A 19,520-nucleotide genomic window follows, 5' to 3' on the forward strand; every position below is an offset into this window, starting at 1 on the left:
AAATGGATTTGCTTAATAAGATATATTATAAAGAGCCTGAAGTAGGTCAGATGAGAAAGCAATTGTCTGAGCTGTGCTAAGTCCCCCCTGAGTAACAGCTTATAAGTGCTGACTGAGCTATTGCACATCACACCAACATGTGCTCCTCAGAAGAACTTGACTATCCACAAAAACTTCTTGACTATCAACGTGGATTTTTTATCTCAAAGGTAAGAACTGAATTGCATTTTTGTAGATGTAAATTCTCTAATGTCATGGAATACAGTTTTGAAATCTGACCTGCAGTAACCTCTGAATGGTTTTTTATATTCATTAGAATATGCACAATAAGTCATCCATATGTCACACTATTATCGTGTATGGATGGTACTGGATTTACATGAAATCAAAATCCCAGCAATTATTAATGTTTTAAGAAGCTTCTTGTGGGAAACTATTTGTTCATGTAATTTACCAATATTCTATACTATGCTTTACAGAAATGCATTGATCTGTCTGATAAGAGGAAGATTGACACAAAATAGCAGTTTTTCTTTCTGTGTGTGTGAGATTATATATATATATATATATATATATATATATATATATATTTTTTTTCCCTTTTAGCCAAAGCCAGGAGTGGATTGAGTAGACGGCAGACATATAAGAAGCTTCCTATATATTTCCAGTTTCTTCTGTAGCCATTCAGGCCTTTAGTTAAAAAAAAAAAAAAAAAAAAAAACAAAACATCAAAATAAGCTGTGTTTTTGCAACATAGAACCTTATCCGAACGAAGGATTTTTGTCCTGTGAATGTGGTCTTTATCTAGCTGAAAAACAAACCCCAATCAGACAGACCACTTGATTAAATTTTCTAAAAAAAAAAAAAAAAATTAGTACTACTAAAGCCAGTTACAGATGGCAGGAATACAGCCTCATTTTAATATACCATGCTGAGGTGACAACTTCCTGACCCTTTTGTGGTTATACTGAAAATAACTAAGTTAGGGGCTGTTCACACAGGATCAGCTCACGTTTACTCCGTGTGAACGGCCCCTTACACTTGAATGAGACAATGGGCAAATGACAATGATGGGGCAGGAGGGTCTGGGTGTTGCAGTTATAATAGTCATTAAACTACTTGCACAAAGCTCAAGCTCTGCATTACCTTTGTCTTTTTACATAAGGGTTAGTTCACACGTAAATGATGTGTGGCTTATTTTGGCACCGGAAAAAAAAGCTTCCTAATTAGGATTTTTTTTTTTTTTGTAAAGACAACTTAAAAAAAAAAAAAGCCAGGCTTTGTTCCCCTCCTGTAAAGTGAATGGGCTGAAAAAAAGCCTTGATTATTTTTGCAAAAAAACCACGCGGTTTTCACCCCCCATTCACTTATATACGCCTGAAGAAAGGTCATGTCGCTTCTCCATTGTAAAGGGACTGACTTTGAAGTGAAATCTGCTGTCAAAATCAGCCTTTTTGCCCCCGTGTGAACTAGCCCTAATAATTCCAGTAAAGATGAAAATATTCTGAAGATAGTAAAGTTTCTTAAGTATTTTGCTGTTTTTTTTTCCCCTGTAGACCGTGTTTACTGCATGTGAACTAGGAGTTTTTGATTTACTACATGAAGCGAAGGAACCAATTTCTGCAGCTGCCGTTGCTTCTCAGTTGAGTACCAGTGAAGATGGAATGGAGCGGTTGCTCGATGCCTGTGTTGGACTGAAGCTTGTAAAAGTAGACCTGAAAAATAACAAAGGTAACTTCAAGGATCAAAAATTTCCTATTTGGAGTCTACAATTCACAGTGTGTTGAGGATTACAAGGGACCCCGCGATATGTTAATTTTTTGATTAGGTTGTCAATATGAGCTCTGAGAACCTCTTACACGAGTGTAGCATGTAAAATTAATTCTGTTTATTGAGAAGTTCCCTATCCGTTTATAAAGGCATCTTTTGGTGCTCCACCCAAAGCCAGTCATACCACCTGCAAGAATCAAAACTTTAGGCACAGGATTTCATTTTCAGAGAAAGTGTTTCTTGCATAGAAGAACCAGAGGATCTGACCAGATTTTATCTGATAGCGGACAGGATGCGTAGACCTTCACCCACGCTCGAGGTCCTCTTACTAAAGCAACAAGTTACACAACAGTTAGAAACAACACTCAGTCCCTAACAATTGTCAGTATTCCAATAAAGGTATCCAGCTTGAACTGCCATCTCTTATACAAGCATATTTTTGGTTATAATATGCATGTTTCATCTCCTGTGAGCTGTTATGACTTATCTAATGTAAGGAGGACAAGTGCATTTATTCAGGTCTGTGATCTGAGGCTTCAAAGAATCCTATCATAAAAAGCTATTTATTTTTGTTTGTGACTAACACGTAGGAATAGCCTTAAGGAAGGCTATTCGTCTCCTACCTTTAGATGTCTTCTCCGCACTGCCATTTGGTAGAAATCCCAGCTTTCGTCGGTATGCAAATGAGTTCTCTCGCAGCATTGGGGGCAGTCCCCAACGCTCAAACAGCACTGGGGCGTCCCCAATGCTGCGAGAGAACTCTCCAGCGCTGCCTCCATCATCTTTAGGAACGGGATCTTTCACACGTCTTCTTCTGGCTCTGGGGGTCAAACTTCTAGGCCTCGGGCAAAGCCGACTGCGCATGCCCATAGGCCACAAGAAATTGGCCAAATACTTACATTGTCCTGGCATTCTCTTCAGGATTATAATGGGGTCCATGTGGTCTTCGCGCGCTGTCCACAAGAATCATGTGCAGAGGAAAATACTTCATGAACTACTCTCCTTCACATGACTCAAGCAGACAGCATGCAGAGACCACACAGACCTCATTATAGTCTATGGGGACCATGTGCTTTCATTAGCTCCCCGCTTGTCAATGCATTTGGTATTCCGTTCAGGGGGTCCCCAAGTTGACTCCTCGAACGGAATACCGAAAGCAGATGTGAACCAGGCCCAAGTGAAAATGGATGACTAATATTGAAATTCTTTTTCTTTTAAGGTTATTATTCCAATAATGAGATTTCCACTGTATACTTGGTGAAATCCAGTCCTAGGACACTCTATCACATGATGATGTACTATTCTAAAACCGTGTATATGTGCTGGCACTTCTTACCACAAGCTATAAGGTACTGTCTGTTAAAATAGCTAGTTATGATAACATTGTACATAAACCAGAGGAGTAGCTGGGCCCCCATGGGTATACAGATATTAATAGTCTATGATGACCATATAGTGGTACATACCGGCTCTACACAGGTCTGTAAAGAGCATTTAGGTAAATACAGTACAAGAACAATGTTATGACTTACAGGAGACACCTCTGACTCATCACTCTTCTCATCTTGCCCATCTGGACCGCCATGGCCACTTCTTCCTGCTGTGACTTCTCTGTACAGTTTGTAGCACAGACCGCTTTGGCTCCTCAATTTCCTAGGCACCCAACCCATATTGTCCTCACCTACAGTCTCAATCTTGCTGCTACCCCAACTATAAAACATGTAAACTAAATTCCACTTGAGAATAAATAATACTTGTGTGCCCCCTTTAAATAGTACCTCTAAATGGGTAATGACCCTAATTAATATTGCCCTGTATACCCCCTTAAATCATGAATGCCTGAGTAACACCTACAACTAAAGGGGTTGTCCAAGAACTTTTTTTTTTTTTTCTTTTTTTTTTTATGATGCTGTGGAAGGTGAAGAAAAAAAACTCTCTGCGGTGTCTCTCATCATGGTCCGACCCTGTTGCTCTGGTGTCTTTTTCTGGCAGAAATACCTGCCAGATGCGATCTCAGTGGCTTAAGGAAAAGGGACATCACAGTATGGCAGGGACTTCCACTAGAAGGAAGAGCAGTAGGACCGGTATGCACTGGGAGACTCCAGAGCACCAGGGACAGATGAGTATGGGGTTTTCTTTACACCTTCCCTGGCCTCATATATAGGAAAAAAAAAAGTTATCACAGACAACCCTTTAATTTTGATCAATAGTTTCGGCACCAAAGTCTCCCAAATGTCAGAAGGGTGTTCCACACCGCCTAGCTTAATCGTCCATAGACTTGTACTGGGAAGTGTTCCTTATCACCCAGTGATGGCGCTAGACTGTCAGGAAGTCCCTTTAGGAACTCCCAGCCCTAGGGCACACATCGGGAAAGCTGGCATTGCGCTGAATTCAACGCACTACCAGCTTTCTAGCGGTATATAAAACTGCATGTGCATGAAAGGTCCCCTTTAAGGGTGTTATCCAAGGAATATTAAAGCTTACCAGTACTTGCCAGTAAACTTTATTTCCTGTAAAACCCCTTTAATGCTGCCCTAATGTCAGTATTTTACTGCCCTGCTTTTTAAATATAACCCCTTTTATTAAGGCCCCTCCCCCTAATAACCAAAGATTCTTTCTTAAATATGAAGCCCACAGTTTTACTGTTATATTTATTATCCCACCCTCTATATAAATGCCCCAAGAGTGTAAAGAACGAATAAATAAACCTGATGCTCTCCTACCAGCATCCAGCTGTGCACTCCACTCCGGATTAGGCCCAATGAATGGGCCTAGTCCAGAGGAGGGAGTGTTTTCAGGCTGAATCACGAGGCGACTTGGCCTGAAGAATGAGCACCTTGCATTTCAATGGGAGCCATCTTTTTGGTCAGGATTTTGAATCGGATACAGCCTCTAAATCCTGAACAAAAAACTGTGTGTGAACTTACCCTTATTAGTAGAGAAGAAAGCGAGATGCTTTCTCTAATATTCACTTTAAGGCCTTTTTGTTTGTTAATGTTCTTTGCTCTTAAACACTGATTTCACATAATATTCACTTTAACTGCCTTTGTGTCATGCAGGAGCCAATATAGTTAATGTGTAACTTGTGTTGCCGCTGTCCCCTATGCCATTCCCCTTTCACCCCCCCACACACCACTAGCTATGCCTCTGACATTGAGTTAATGTTCCTCTGTGTTGGGTATGTAAACTAGATGCAGACTCATACTCTTGGGTGAACTGGATGTCAGTTGTTCTATGTCTAGTGCACCACACAGACAAATGAGCACAAACCTCATATCTGGAATCCTCATGTTAAAATCCATCAATGGGAGTTAGAGGACCTTTTATGTCCTCCTGCACATGCAGTTTTATATACCACTAGAAAGCTGACAGTGTGCTGAATTCATGATTTACCCCCTCCCCCACCTCTTCTCTGACTGTACTGGTCCATAGCGCTATACTGTCAGGAAGGGTGTTCCTCACAGCCCAGCTAGACTGTCAGGAACGCCCTTCAGACAGTGGGCAGAGATCTGTGCCAAAACTAACGGCACGAGCTCTCCAGCCCGGGGACACAGAATGGGAAATTCGGTGTACTGTTGGCTTTCTAGCTGTATGTAAAACACAACTGCAGGTGGACATCAAAGGTTCACTTAAAAAAAAATAAAAAAAAAAAAAAAAAATAAAAATAAAAAATGGCAGGAGTAAGATTAAAGTGAAGAGTTTATGACTTTCAAAAATGCATTTTCTAAAATGTCTTCATAAGGAGAACAAATGTAAATTGAACTTTTTCTTATACGCTTATAAGATGAGACTTTGATGTGAGAATCTGGTGATGGTGTTTGTTCCTGAATGGAGATGTTAGATAATTGGAATAAAAATGTGAGTAATGAAATGTTTTGTCAACTATAAATCGAACCAAATAATGTTCCTTATTATATTTCAGAGAAGGAAAAAATCAGTATGAAAGGGCTTTGGGGATCTCTGCAAAAGACGTGTTTGAAGCGATTTACAGGTAACTTGGGCACAACAATCACTGTTCAGAATACGGTTTTGCAAATAAATTGAAGTTCTATATATACGTGGTGCATAAAACTCTGAAAGAACTTTTGTTATGTAAATGTTCTGCTGCAGCATTTTACAATAGAACCGTGAACAAAATAATTTTAGAAAAGTTGGTAGAAACTTTCAAATATATCATTGTAAAAGAAAATGTTTACTGCCTTTGCCCTCTACTACTGCAATAGCAAAGATAATTAAAGGGATATTCCAGTCATGCCGAGTCCGGCTGTGAGTGCCGGTGAGTGTTTATGCGCTCTGCGGCGGAAATTTTTTTTTTTTTTTATAAACTGAACAGAGTACTGCATGTCCGACTATGTCAGGTTTAAAAAAAGGTTTCACCGTGGAGAGCATAAAACGCTCACTAGCGCACACGGCTGGACACTTTTCAAGCCCATTCAAATGAATGGGATTGAAACATGCCGGCAGGTTTCCGTCTCCTGCCCCTGTTATGTGCAGGAAACGGAAACCTGCAGAACAGAGTACGGGCGCAGATGTGAACAAGCCCTAATTCAAATGAATCCGCCGGTAGATTATTGGACAATAAATGGCTGCTCAAATCTGACTATGGTAAACCATCTAAGGGCTCGTTCAGACATGGCAAGAGGGGTCGGATTTTGACGCAGAATGTGCCTCAAAATCCACCCCCTCACAATGGAGGTCTATGTAGACCGCTAGCGGAAAAAAGGAGCGGCATGACTGTTCTTCAGGTGGATTCTGCCTCAGGAAATCAATAAAGGTCAATGGGAGGCGGAAAAACTGCTAGCAGTTTTTTTGGGGGGGCAAAACCCGCTAGCGTTTGTGGCAAAAATTCCTCAATGTCAGGTGTGAACTAGCCCTAATACAGTCCTTACTCAGAGATGTTCTTGGTGCTTGCACATTTGTCCAATGAAGCGGGGGTAGTGCACTAAACATGAGAACATCAGACTTTTTAAAACTAAACCCTGATGGACAGTTTTAGTATAGGCAGGTTTGGACCCTAAACCATCTGTAAGAAATCTAACAATCCATGTTCCTACTTAGCTCAGCAGTTGCCATTCTCTTCTGTGCAGTGCTACTGTGCGAGATTCTGTAGGCCACTTGGGTTTGTCAAGTGGAAGAAAAGCCAAGCCTAGAGATCTGCACTGTGTACAATCCCAATTTCCTATTTGTTCATAAAAGAATGTATATGATGTTTCTTGTGTTTTTTTTTTTTTTGTTTTTTTTTTTTGTTTTTTTTTTTTGTAACTGTATAACATTAGTTCAGAAGAGGAGATGCTGACTTTTATGTATAATATGGACTCAATATGGAAGATTAATGGAAAAGATGTTATCCAAGCTTTTGACCTCTCTACATACCGCACAGTCTATGATCTTGGAGGTAACAAAAGTATTGTAAACATTTTATTCAGATATAATACAAGTCAGTTATCACTGTGCAGCATACTGACAATACACAAAGTGGCATGTCATATACACAAATAAACCTGTAGATAACTCTTCTAGCAAAACTGATCTCAGTGATCGTTTGTGCAGAAAGTTCCTTCATCTGGCTTAACCACTCATATATATCATGAAGTGGTCTCTCACTATTTATAGATGAGATTTTTTTTCAGCAGCTTCACTATTAGAAAATTCTGTGTTGGGCCCAGTTCACATCTGTGTTCGGTATTCTGTTTGGGGAGTCCGCTTGGGGTCTGTATGTTTTCTGTGCAGTGTCTGCATGAGTCATGCGGAGAGGAAAATAGTTCTTGAATTACTTTCTCTCAGCATGACTTGTGAAGTGGTGAACAGAATGATCCGAATGCAGATGTGAACTGGGCCTTATACTACGTAGTGTTTGGCTTCACATTTTTAGGGTAAGTTCACATCTGTGCTGTATTTTCATTGTTTTGTTCAGCTATAGGAACAGTTAAATGGAAATTCTAATGTGAAGCAATCCATTAAATAACGGACCCATTGACTATAATTGGATCTGTTGGGTGTCCATTATAGGATTTGTCATATTCCCAGACCAAAGTCTTGCATGGAGGACTTTTTCAGCCTGAAACTTTAACAATCGTTATAACGTATTCCTCTATTGTGTTGCCAGCTTTGTGTAACTGTCTATCGATAAGAAACCATGTCACCTGTATGATGAAACAAATAGTCGATCACTGTGCACACTATTACTACTGCACTGCATACATACAGGATCACAAGCATACAACCTTTTCTATTACATAAGAAATGACACCTGTAGATATTACCTATAGCAGCTTGTATAGAAGTGAGTGTTCTTTTTATACATATAAAAAATATTCAGTATGTATTTGCCAGCAGTAAACAATCTTTCTGTTAAAGGATGTTCAGGAGCTCTTGCAAAACAACTTGTATCTACGTATAATGAGTCGACAGTCACCATTATGGATCTGCCGAAGGTTGTGCAAACTGCTAAGAAACATTTTGTAACCGACAAGGATCAACACATACATTTCCTTGAAGGTGCAGTAGATAAAACTTCATTTCTTTTAGAAAGAAAGATGTGACAGAGCTAACCTGAACTTATGCAACTGGATAAACTGCTGCTCAATGATATCTTATCTGAAAAGTCAACAAAAAACCAGTGATGTGTCATGGAAATGCCTTTTCATAGTTTGTTTTTTTTTGTTTTTTTTTTTGTCACACTGCAGCAGTTTATGCAATTGCACAAGTTCAGGTATTTCTGCTATCTATGTATAAAGTGCTTTCCTAATTCTGCATTTATCCTATTAATATTATAAATGTGAAAGTTTGTGGGTTTGTGAGTTTGGATGTTCGGATGTTTGTTCCTCAATCACGGAAAAACCGCTCGACCGATTTGGCTGAAATTTTCCACAAACATAGTTAATACACCCAATTGCGCAATAGGCTACTTTTTGTCACAATAGCGCACATACGTTTGTGCCAGGACCCCCACAAAACCCAAACTCACACCACCATCTCTGCAATCTCACACACTTTGGACCATAGCAAGCCACAAAATTCATATTGCCCTCTCCAGCCTCGCCCCTAACTCCACACAATCACATATACATATACTTTACCACTTTACCCCGCACCTTACCGATACTCCAGGAGGCGCTCTTTAACGCTCCGGAGCAGCCATGTTTGCCGACCCCCCCCCCCCCCCCCACCGCTCTGACAATCCGCGACACCGCCCACCCATGTCAATACCCCTAGGAGGTCTAATAAATGCAAAAAAAAAAGTTTACAAAAAGTAAAAAAAATATTAAAAAAAATAAATAGGATTAAAAATTCAAATCACCCCCCCCCCTTTCCCTAGAACACATATAAAAGTAGTTAAATACTGTGACACCCCTACATGTTAGGTATCCCCGCGTCCAAAATCGTCCGCTCTACAAAGTTATACAAATATTTTTCCTGTTCGGTAAACACTGTAGCGGGAAAAATGGTCAAAAGTGCCAAACCGCCATTTTTTTCACTGTTTTGATTCTGATAAAAAATTGAATAAAAAGTGATCAAAGCAATAACAATTCCCAAAAATGGTAGAACTACAAAGTACACCCGGTCCCGCAAAAAAAGACGCCCTATACATCCCCGTACACGGACGTATAAAAAAGTTACGGCTGTCGGAATATGGCGACTTTTCAAAAAATAATTTTTTAACAGTTTGGGATTTTTTTAAGGGGTCAAAATGTAAATAAAACCATATAAATTTGGTATCCCCGGAATCGTAACGAAACACAGAATACAGGGGACATGTCATTTTCTGCACAGTGAACGCTGTAAAACCAAAGCCCGTAAGAAAGTCGCAGAAATGCATTTTTTTTCTTCAAATCCACTCCATTCAGAATTTTTTCCCTGCTTACCAGGACATTATATAGAATAAATAATGGTGGCATCATGAAGAAAAATTTGTCCCAGGAAAAATTAAGACCTCATATGGCTCTGGGAGCGGAGAAATAAAAAAGTTATGGGGTTTAGAAGGAGGGGAGTCAAAAACGAAAATCAAAAAATGCCATCGGCGGGAAAGGGTTAACTTCAAATACTTCTGTCCCAAAGTCACTATGTAAAGTTTCTCACAACACCGTATATATAGCAGCTCAAATACAAATTACCTTCAACACAAAAGTCTCACGTATTCTCTGAATTACAGCAAAAACAAGATACAAAGTTACATTTCATATCCCATACCTTATACACAGTACGAAAACCTTACCCACACCTGTATATACCCACTTCTACAATCACCGCAAACGAAGTCGCGGGTAACAGCTAGTAGTATATAAATATACTGTATGATATTGCTGTTATGCAGTTCTGTAATGCATGTAATAATGGCAGTAAACTAAACAGCAAAGTGGCTCAAATATAAAACGGCTTATTGTGAATGAGGCAGACCTCTCCCTTCCTACAGCTAGTGTTATGCATGGAATATACAATTACTAGCTATAACCCCCTGATGCCTGCGCAAACCACCTGCAGTGCGGGCCGTGGGCCCCAACGCCCCTCTACTTGTGGCCAGAGTGGGCCCTCCCACACATCTCGACCGCCCCCCCCCCCATCATCTCTGCCCCCAGCTTCATGTTCCCCCATCCCTGCCCCCCTACATCGTCCCCCGTGTAGTAGCTCTCATCTTTGTGTTTCTCTCCTCTGCTCCTGTCTGCTGGCTACCTGCACACTCGTGCTGCTCCCTGTGGCGTTTATGTAGCAGAGCAGGCCCGGCGTCATAGCAACCTGACGCCGGAGCTCGTTGTGCTTCATACAGGACACAGACAGCAGCATGAGAAGTGTGTGTGGAGCGGAGGAGACAGCCAAAGGGGAGAACTACTACACGGGGGCCGATGGGGGGGGGGGGGGGGATTGAAACTGGGGACAGCCCCCCCCCAACTGCACTGACCTGTATGTGTAGTGTGGGGTGCAGCAGCCTCCTCCGCGATGTGTGTAGGCAGTGTGGTATAGCTGCGGCTCCGGGACCCTGTGGGCGGCCGCCATCTTCCTCACTGTGTCTCTGGTGAATCGGCACGCCCACATTGAGCCCCCAACCTATGGTGCTGCAGTCCTGGCTCTATAGCCCACCCACAGCCTGCCATGCACCAATAGGAGGAGCGTGGACAGAGCAGCGCTGGCAGAATGCCAGCTTCTACAGCCGAGCCCGGAGGGGTGTTTGGAGGGTGACAGTGGTGATTTGGGGGTGAGTGCCCCACATTTAAAGTAGCCTATTGCACTTTTGTGGGAAATATGTAGGTGTGTGAAATTTCCCCAAAATCCATTCAGCCGTTTGGCTGTGATAGAGGAACAAACATCCAAACCCACAAACATTCACCTTTATAATATTTTCACTTTTATAATATTAATAGGATAAACCATGAACTGTTTACTTGTAATTAATGTGTTCCTCTTTCATTTGGGCATTCATTGGTTACGTGTGTGTGTGTGTGTGTGTGTGTGTGTGTGTGTGTGTGTGTGTGTGCCATATGTTGTTTTTTTTTATCAAAGGGGATTTCTTTAATGATCCCATTCCTGAGGCAGACCTGTTTGTTATGGCCAGAATTATTCATGACTGGACAGAAGAAAAATGCCTTCAACTACTGAGGAAGATTTACCAGTCTTGTAGATCTGGTAAGATCATGATGTCTAGTAAAATGAATCTTTGACATGCAAAACTGAAAGGTTGGAGACTGAAATGTCATGGTGTTTGGTTTTTGTTTTTTTTGGCTTTTCATACAAGGTGGCAATTTCAATATCTGAAATCTGACAAAATTAGATCACATGCAAAATATTTACTTGAGATATATATGTTTATTTGTGGGGCAGTTAGCTCTTTAGCTCTGTAGCAGCAGTGGTGCAGACCAAACAGTCAAAGACCGGGACACAAAATGTGCAGCAAACTGGTTTCTTTAGAAAAGAATAAAAATAAACCTTGACTTCAGGCACAAAATGAGCAAAACAAAATACAGCCTTAACTTCAGGCAAAAACAAAATAAAATTCTGCTCATAATGTTCAAATGTTAACCTAACTATATATTTAGCTTATTACCAGCCACCGGAACAAAACAAGCACAACTTTGTCTCACCAAACTCGGGAACACAGGACAGAGCCATACACCTCCCTGGATCTACGTTGGAGTACAGGATTTGCAGCCTTTTTCTGGCCCAATAATGAGCCAAGGACTCGCAGTTGGAGCTGAGGTCTACTGTACCACACAAATTAAAAACCTAGGAGAGATATAGCAAGATTCCAGCACCCTACTTGTTACATTCTCACATAATCCCACTCTCCCATGTTACAGACATTGCTCTGGGTCATTTGGACCTGCTCCATATGTTCTTTCACAATGGGCATTACTGCTGCAATTCAGTCCTGCAACAGGGTAATATGTTCAATTACACTGCAGTAAGGCACTTGTTCTTGTTCCCAGGTTTCTTTAGGGGACCATGTGGGTGTGTACCATTCACCAACTCAAATGGGAGGGGGAAAACCTGTGGAGTACTGAGTTACCTCCAGGATTGTGCAGACATTAAGTAGGGCAGTAGGCAATCCCAATTATTGCCTTTTTTTTTTATGTAGATTGTGAGCCCCACATAGAGCTCACAATGTACATTTTTCCCTATCAGTATGTCTTTTTTTGGAATATGGGATGGAAATCCATGCAAACACGGGGAGAACATACAAACTCCTTGCAGATGGTTTTCCGTCCTTGGCGGGATTTGAACACCAGGACTCCAGTGCTGCAAGGCTGCAGTGCTAACCACTGAGCCACCGTGTGGCCCCACCTTGCCACTTTTTCAACGGACGGACTACCGAACGCATTTGCTAGCTGTGTATAGTGAAAGCACACAGACTCCATAGACTATAATGGGGTCCATGTGCTTGCTGCAAGATCTCTGCAGGGAACATGTAGACAGGTAAGTACTTCACAATCTACTTTCCTGTCCGTATGCGGAGATCTCGTGCCAAGCACACGAACCTCATTATAGTCTATGGAGTCAGTGTGCTTTCACTGCACGCCTCTTGCAAATGCGCTCGGTAGTCTGATTAGCATGCAGACTGAACCAAGGGTAAGGCCCCACATAGCGACTCACAGCTTAAAAAAAACACATGGAGACAAAAAAAAAAAATCAATCGTTTTTATTTGAGATTTTGCTTAGTTTGTTTTTTTTTTTTTTTTTTTTTTTTTTGTCATGGATGAAATGAAATCTCATTCACTTTGCTGGTACTGTTAAACCGTGCTTAGCCTTACTGTCCCTTTACTGTATAGATAGGCCCACACTTTTAACACAATTTTTTTTTATATAATTATTGATGATTTGTTAGAACTAGAGAAGTAAATCAGACTAATAGTTCTTGCTTACACTTGTGTTTCTTTTCTCTTGGCAATGTTAAGGAGGTGGAGTGCTGCTAGTTGAAGTCCTCTTAAATGAAGACAGAAGTGGCCCAGTGATTTCACAGCTGTTCTCGCTGAACATGTTGGTCCAGACAGAAGGCAAAGAACGGACGCCATCTGAATATACTAGTCTTCTTGCAGACTCTGGCTTCAGGGACATTGAAGTCAAAGTAACTGGAAAGATATATGATGCAATTCTGGGAAGAAAGTAGATCCAAGTGTCATTTTCTTATGGCACTCACTGTAACTTACAATAAATGAGTAGAGTTAAAGTTGAATGAATATTAGAAATATTTTATTCTTCCATGTCATTATTGTAGGCTAAAATAGATTTCATATTGATGTATTTTTTTTACGGTAATAGAATTAATTGATTTGTATTAAGCCTGATTTATTCACATGCTTCAAAGAAAATATCCAGTAGATGTCAGTAGTGTTTCAGAATACACATAGGGATGGTGTAAGATGGAACAAAAGGAAACTAGAGCAACATCATGTGTAAATTGCTTATACTGTATATTTTAGTACAGACCAAAAGTTTGGACACCCCTTCCCAGTCAAAGAGGTTTCTGTATTTTCATGGCTGAAAATTGTAGATTCACACTGAAGACGTCAAAACTCAGAAGTAACACATGTGGAATTATATACTTAACAAAAAAGTGTGAAACAACTGAAAATCTGTCTTATATTCTAGGTTCTTCAAAGTAGCCACCGTTTTACTTTGATTACTGCTTTGCACACTCTTGGCATTCTCTTGATGCGCTTCAAGAGGTAGTCACCGGAAATGGTTTTCACTTCACAGATGTGCCCTGTGAGGTTTAATGAGTGGGATTTCTTGCCTTATAAATGGGGTTGGGACCATCAGTTGTGTTGTGCAGAAGTCAGGTGGATACACAGCTGATAGTCCTACTGAATAGACTGTTAGAATTTGTATTATGGCAAGAAATAAAGCAGCTAAGTAAAGAAAAACGAGTGGCCATCATTACTTTAAGAAATAGTCAATCTGAAAAATTGGGAAAACTATGAAAGTGTTCCCAAGTGCAGTTGCAAAAACCATCAAGCGCTCCAAAGAAACTGGCTCACATGAGGACCGCCCCAGGAAAGGAAGACCAAGAGTCACCTCTGCTGCGGAGGATAAGTTCATCTGAGTCACCAGCCTCAGAAATCGCAGGTTAACAGCAGCTCAGATTAGAGACCAGGTCAATGCCACACGGAGTTCTAGCAGCAGACACATCTCTACAACAACTGTTCAGAGGAGACTTTGTGCAGCAGGCCTTCATGGTAAAATAGCTGCTAGAAAACCACTGCTAAGGACAGGCAACAAGCAGAAGAGACTTGTTTGGGCTAAAGAACACAAGGAATGGACATCAGACCAGTGGAAATCTATGCTTTGGTGTGATGAGTCCAAATTTGAGATCTTTGGTTCCAACCACCGTGTCTTTGTGAGACACAGAAAAGGTGAACAGATGGACTCTGTGTCTGGTTCCCACCGTGAAGCATGGAGGAGGAGGTGTGATGTGTGGGAGTGCCAAGCTGGTGACACTGTTGGGGATTTATTCAAAATTGGAGACATACTGAACCAGCATGGCTACCACAGCCATGCTATTCCATCCGGTTGGCGTTTAGTTGGACCATTTATTTTTCAACAGGACAATGACCCCAAACCCACCTCCAGGCTGTGTAAGGGCTATTTGACCAAGAAGGAGAGTGATGGGGTGCTACGCCAGATGACCTGGCCTCCACAGTCACCAGACCTGAACTCAACTGAGATGATTTGGGGTGAGCTGGACTGCAGAGTGAAGGCAAAAGGGCCAATAAGCAAAAGGTGGCTACTTTCAAGAACCTAGAATATGACATATTTTCAGAATATAAGACCTATTATCAGTTGTTTCACACTTTTTTGTTAAGTATATAATTCCACATGTGTTAATTCATAGTTTTGATGCCTTCAGTGTGAATTTACAATTTTCATAGTGATGAAAATACAGAAAACTCTTTGAATGAGAAGGTGTGTCCAAACTTTGTGTGTCATATATATATTTTCCCCCTGCCTATTTTGTCTAAGGCCCTTTGCAGATGACTGTGGTGTGGGTCAGTGTGCGATCTGTGTATTTCACGGATAGCACGCTGCCCCATTCTTTTCTATTGGCCTGTACACATGAACGTGCAGTGACCCAGAGCGGCCACTGATAGTGAGTTAGGGCCCTTGTGCGCCTGTGGCCAGTAGCTTACTCCTGGGCACTGCTCCCCAGCACCTCTGCGGCACCCCTGTCAGTATTTAGGCAGATGTATCTCTTTTATATAGGTTCTGATGTACTTTGCATTATAAATGTATTGTTATGTACTGTCACTTTAAGTTTCCTGTGTCTGCTAAACATGTGAGTTGTGAGCACCAATCCCTATCCAGTCCTCTCCCTGGGAGGAGCTTCCTTCCTCTCAGGCCTGCAGTCTAGACCTAGAGTCTAGGGAAGGCAGACACCTGCCACCAGCTCTTAGCTCCTGTGTAGGCCTCAAGCCTGAGGTCTAGGCCTACTTGTTTTCTCTGAAGTTGCAGTGACACTGCAAGTCTCAGCCGAGACCCCTGACAAGCTGAAATCCGGGTCTGGAAGATATAGCCCGCCGGTACAGCTGGGCTGAAGTGCCTGCACCCCTGAAATCAACTCCTGCACCTTCTACCTCTCTGGACAGAGCCCCGCGAGCTGCGGAAACTCTACAAGGTCTCCTACCTCCCTAAAGTATTGTGCATACTGTTTGCCAGGAGGGGCAACTACTTCAAGGACCCTCCTGCCTTGCTAGTGGCCTTTCATCGGTCCCCGAGCCACTGCACCCCGACATCACCAAACGTGAGTCTTTATCCGTAACGAGCCAAGTTACGAAGCCGCAGTTATCGTTGTCTCCCACAAGGGCCGGCCTGTCCTATCATCTACCTTCCTACTGTATTTGTACACCTTCACATTGCTAATAGCAACCGTCCTCCCAACTACTGCTAAGGGACATAAGGATTGGTGATTGGTGCCTCACTTAACTCTTCAGTGCCTGTACTGGACTTTGTCACATTGCACTGTGAACCTGCTGCTGCAAAGCACTGTAAGACTGTCGGTTTCTTCAGTAAAGTTAACCTGTTCACCTTAACCCTGTGTGGTCGACTGTTATCCTGCACATCGCACCTGGGTGAATGGAAGAGTGGAAAGGGTTGTGGATAATCAGGGATACACCGGGACACCACTCTGCCCAAACGTGACAACACTACATTGCCCGTTGCCCCTGGTTACCACAAGACCCCTTTTTCTGGCGTCACGAACAGGATTTGAACTTTGTGAAAATTGGGCCCCAATTTATTGCTGGACATTATACTCCATCTTCGCTACCCCTCCTGTGGACTACCAGCCATCTCAGAGTGAGTAACGAACTGTTGTGTATAAAGGGGTACTGTGCTTTTAAAACCGCCGCCATTGCTGTGTGGCCGGCGTGTCTGTGGACTGTATTGCCGCGGGCGCCAAAATCCTCAGGCTGCGCCAGAACCGCCCCCTGGATTGGTGCCAAAAGCCCCGGAGTGTCGCCGCCCCCTCCACAGACTGTGTACTTGCTTTCTGCTGACTCCTCCTCTTGTGGCCTCCGCTCCGGCCGCCCTCTTGCTGAAGCCCTGGGCTTCCCCTCTAGTGTTGGGAGGCGTGCCTTCATCTCAGCTTGCCACAGTGCACTCCTGGGAAAGGAGTGACGTCACGACCAGCCGCCGACGGCTTCGGAGCTCTGCCCAGCTACAGGGACCGCAACGGAGCGTCCACATCTGCCTCTGCAGCCGCGCAGTGAGTACGCCAGCAGCGCTGGCGAGAGGGTGAAAGCGTGAATTGGTTGACCACCCGGCGCAGTGCCGCAAGCACGAGAAAAATTTAAAGAGACAGTACCACATTATCCTACTATCATGTCTGACGCGGACAATGCTCAATTAAATGTTATTCCTGATGATGGACCAGCTGCTGCAGCTACCAGAGTGAACATTCTTCTGGGGGCTCCGCACCTACCCAGTTATCGGGGGGACCCCCACACTTTAACAGACTTTAAGGAACAAATACTCCGGGCTTTTCACTTGTTACCTTTATCCCCAGTGCAGCAGGTGAACGTACTGCTGGGCCAGCTGGAAGGAGTCGCCTTCCAAGAAGCTCGCTCCTGGCCCACAGCTGATAAAGACTCTGTTGAAAAGATCTTCACCCGGCTCAAGCGGGAATTTGAACCAAAATCTTCTACAGAGGTGAGACTGGGATTCTTCAATAGAAGACAACAACCAGGTGAGACATTGAGAGACTATGCCTTAGCCCTGCAAACTGCTTTCCGGGCTGTACAGCAAATTGATTCCATTAGTGCGGTTGAAGCTGATAAGATGCTCAAGGACAGATTTATTGAAGGCGTAGACTCCCGGCTAGTACAAACTCAACTCCGCATGCTAGCAGTGCAGAATCAGGATGTTTCATTTGCAGATTTCAAGTCGCTAGCCATCCAAGTCTTAGGGACCGAGTCACCTTACAGCCCCTTCCTGTACTCTCACCCTTCCAACTTAGAAAGTGGACCGGTTGTCGCACCTACACCTCTGTTACCTGCCGCTCCAGCTGTTCCTGCTGTTACTCAGGCTGCCCAAGCTTCTACACCTGATCTGGTGGCCTGTCTGAAAGATTGCATGGACAGAATAGTTGAAAGTGCTGTTAAAAAATTAGAGGGACTGACAGTGCGAGCCGTGCCTCCCTCTAGGGAGCCTTCCCTGTCCCGCTCTTCCTCACCTGAGCCACGACAGTACTATCCACGTCCCAGGCGTCCTCCACCTGACAGGCCACCACCTGCTAATAGAACTGTTTGCTCTTATTGTAAGAAATTTGGCCACCATCGCAACCAATGCTTTCAGTTAAACGGGATGCCCCCGAGGCAGAGGACCAACCCTCGGGAGGAATATACAGAGGTCCCTCCAAGGCGCCCAAATTCATTGCGCCCTGTCCGTACATCACTGTCCGAATCAATGGAGTCCCGTTCGAGGCCCTTATAGACACTGGCTCTCAAGTCACTACCCTAAAGAAGTTTGCTTATGTTCAACACTGGGACCTCAGAGACATATCCAAAGACATTGGTGGCCAAGGATTTGATCTCTTAGCAAGTAACGGTCAGCCTATTCCTCAAGTGGGTTATTGGGAACCCACCATCCAGATTGGCGACTGCCGTCTCCCTCAGCAAGGTGTCATTGTCACAGGGGTAGAAGAAGAGGGCTCTGCTGCCTTAGTGCTAGGCATGAATGTCCTTAAGAACTGTTTTGATGAAATAATCAGTGCCTTGCACGTGTCTCTCTCCACTGCTTCTTCTTCCCACAGGAAAGCCATACAACACCATGTCAAGGTGCTGGTGGCACATCAACGGTTCGCTAACCGCAACGGAGAGATCTGCCGTGTCCGGATCCGGGACACTCACCCTGTGACTCTGTCTGCCAACTCTGAGACGATCGTCTGGTGCCACGCACGCCCCGGTGTAAAGAACGAAGATTATCAGGCTCTTCTGGAACCCATCCAGCTGGAGACTCAACCTCTGGTGAAAGCAGCACGCAGTCTTGTGACTGTCACCAACGGTAAGATTCCAGTACGCCTCATCAACATGAGTGACACACCTGTGAGCCTTTATAAATTCACACCGGTCGGCCAATTGCACCAGCTGTGCCCTGCAGATGTCCTTGCTGACACAGCTACGGCAAAACAACGGGCTGCTACCACCACATCTTACACAGATAGGACCAGCCCTTCACCCTGGTGGATGGAGCTTAACGTGGGAGACGCTAACACACCTCCAGAATACATCAATGGTGTCATCAACCTGGCCAAACGTCATCACCACGCTTTCAGCAAACACCCCTCTGATTATGGAAAGACCTCCTTAATTCAGCATCGCATCATCACTGGCGATCATCCTCCCATCAAAGAGAGGCACCGGCCTGTTCCTCCTGCAATGTACCAACCTGTCAAGCAGCTGTTGCGGGAAATGAAAGAGGCCAATGTCATCCGAGAAAGTCAGAGCCCCTGGGCCGCTCCTCTTGTGCTAGTCAAAAAGAAGGATGGGACTATCCGATTTTGTGTGGACTATAGAAAATTGAATGCTGTGACCCACAAAGATGTGTACCCTCTGCCACGTATAGAGGAATCCTTGACTGCACTGGGCTCTGCTGCTTACTTTTCCACTCTGGACTTGACAAGTGGCTACTGGCAGGTCCCCATGGCTCCGGAGGACCGCGAAAAGACTGCCTTTACTACTCCCATGGGCCTGTATGAGTTTAATAGCATGCCATTCGGGCTTTGCAACGCACCAGCCACCTTCCAGAGACTGATGGAGAGATGCTTA

General features: G+C 43.5%; 1 protein-coding gene across 1 annotated transcript; it reads left to right on the forward strand.

The window, feature by feature from the left end:
* The first annotated feature begins 95 nt into the window (after positions 1-95).
* Positions 96-13,424, forward strand: ASMT (acetylserotonin O-methyltransferase). Its single transcript, XM_075262636.1, has 8 exons — positions 96-209; positions 1,557-1,731; positions 2,990-3,119; positions 5,693-5,761; positions 7,047-7,165; positions 8,128-8,268; positions 11,266-11,388; positions 13,155-13,424. Exons 1-8 carry the CDS (start codon positions 138-140, stop codon positions 13,364-13,366), a joined length of 1,041 nt encoding a protein of 346 aa, XP_075118737.1. The 5' UTR covers positions 96-137; the 3' UTR covers positions 13,367-13,424.
* The last annotated feature ends 6,096 nt before the right edge of the window (positions 13,425-19,520 follow it).

Source organism: Leptodactylus fuscus, chromosome 2, assembly GCF_031893055.1.
Source record: "Leptodactylus fuscus isolate aLepFus1 chromosome 2, aLepFus1.hap2, whole genome shotgun sequence".
In the NCBI taxonomy this organism is placed as follows: domain Eukaryota; kingdom Metazoa; phylum Chordata; class Amphibia; order Anura; family Leptodactylidae; genus Leptodactylus; species Leptodactylus fuscus.

Bases quoted from the DNA above. Each gene is read 5' to 3' on its own strand.
- ASMT (XM_075262636.1), top strand. From the start codon at position 138: ATGTGCTCCTCAGAAGAACTTGACTATCCACAAAAACTTCTTGACTAT. The intron at 1,732-2,989 runs GTAACTTCAAGG...TTTTCTTTTAAG, and splicing joins AGACCTGAAAAATAACAAAG to GTTATTATTCCAATAATGAG. The intron at 8,269-11,265 runs GTGCAGTAGATA...TTTTTATCAAAG, and splicing joins ACACATACATTTCCTTGAAG to GGGATTTCTTTAATGATCCC.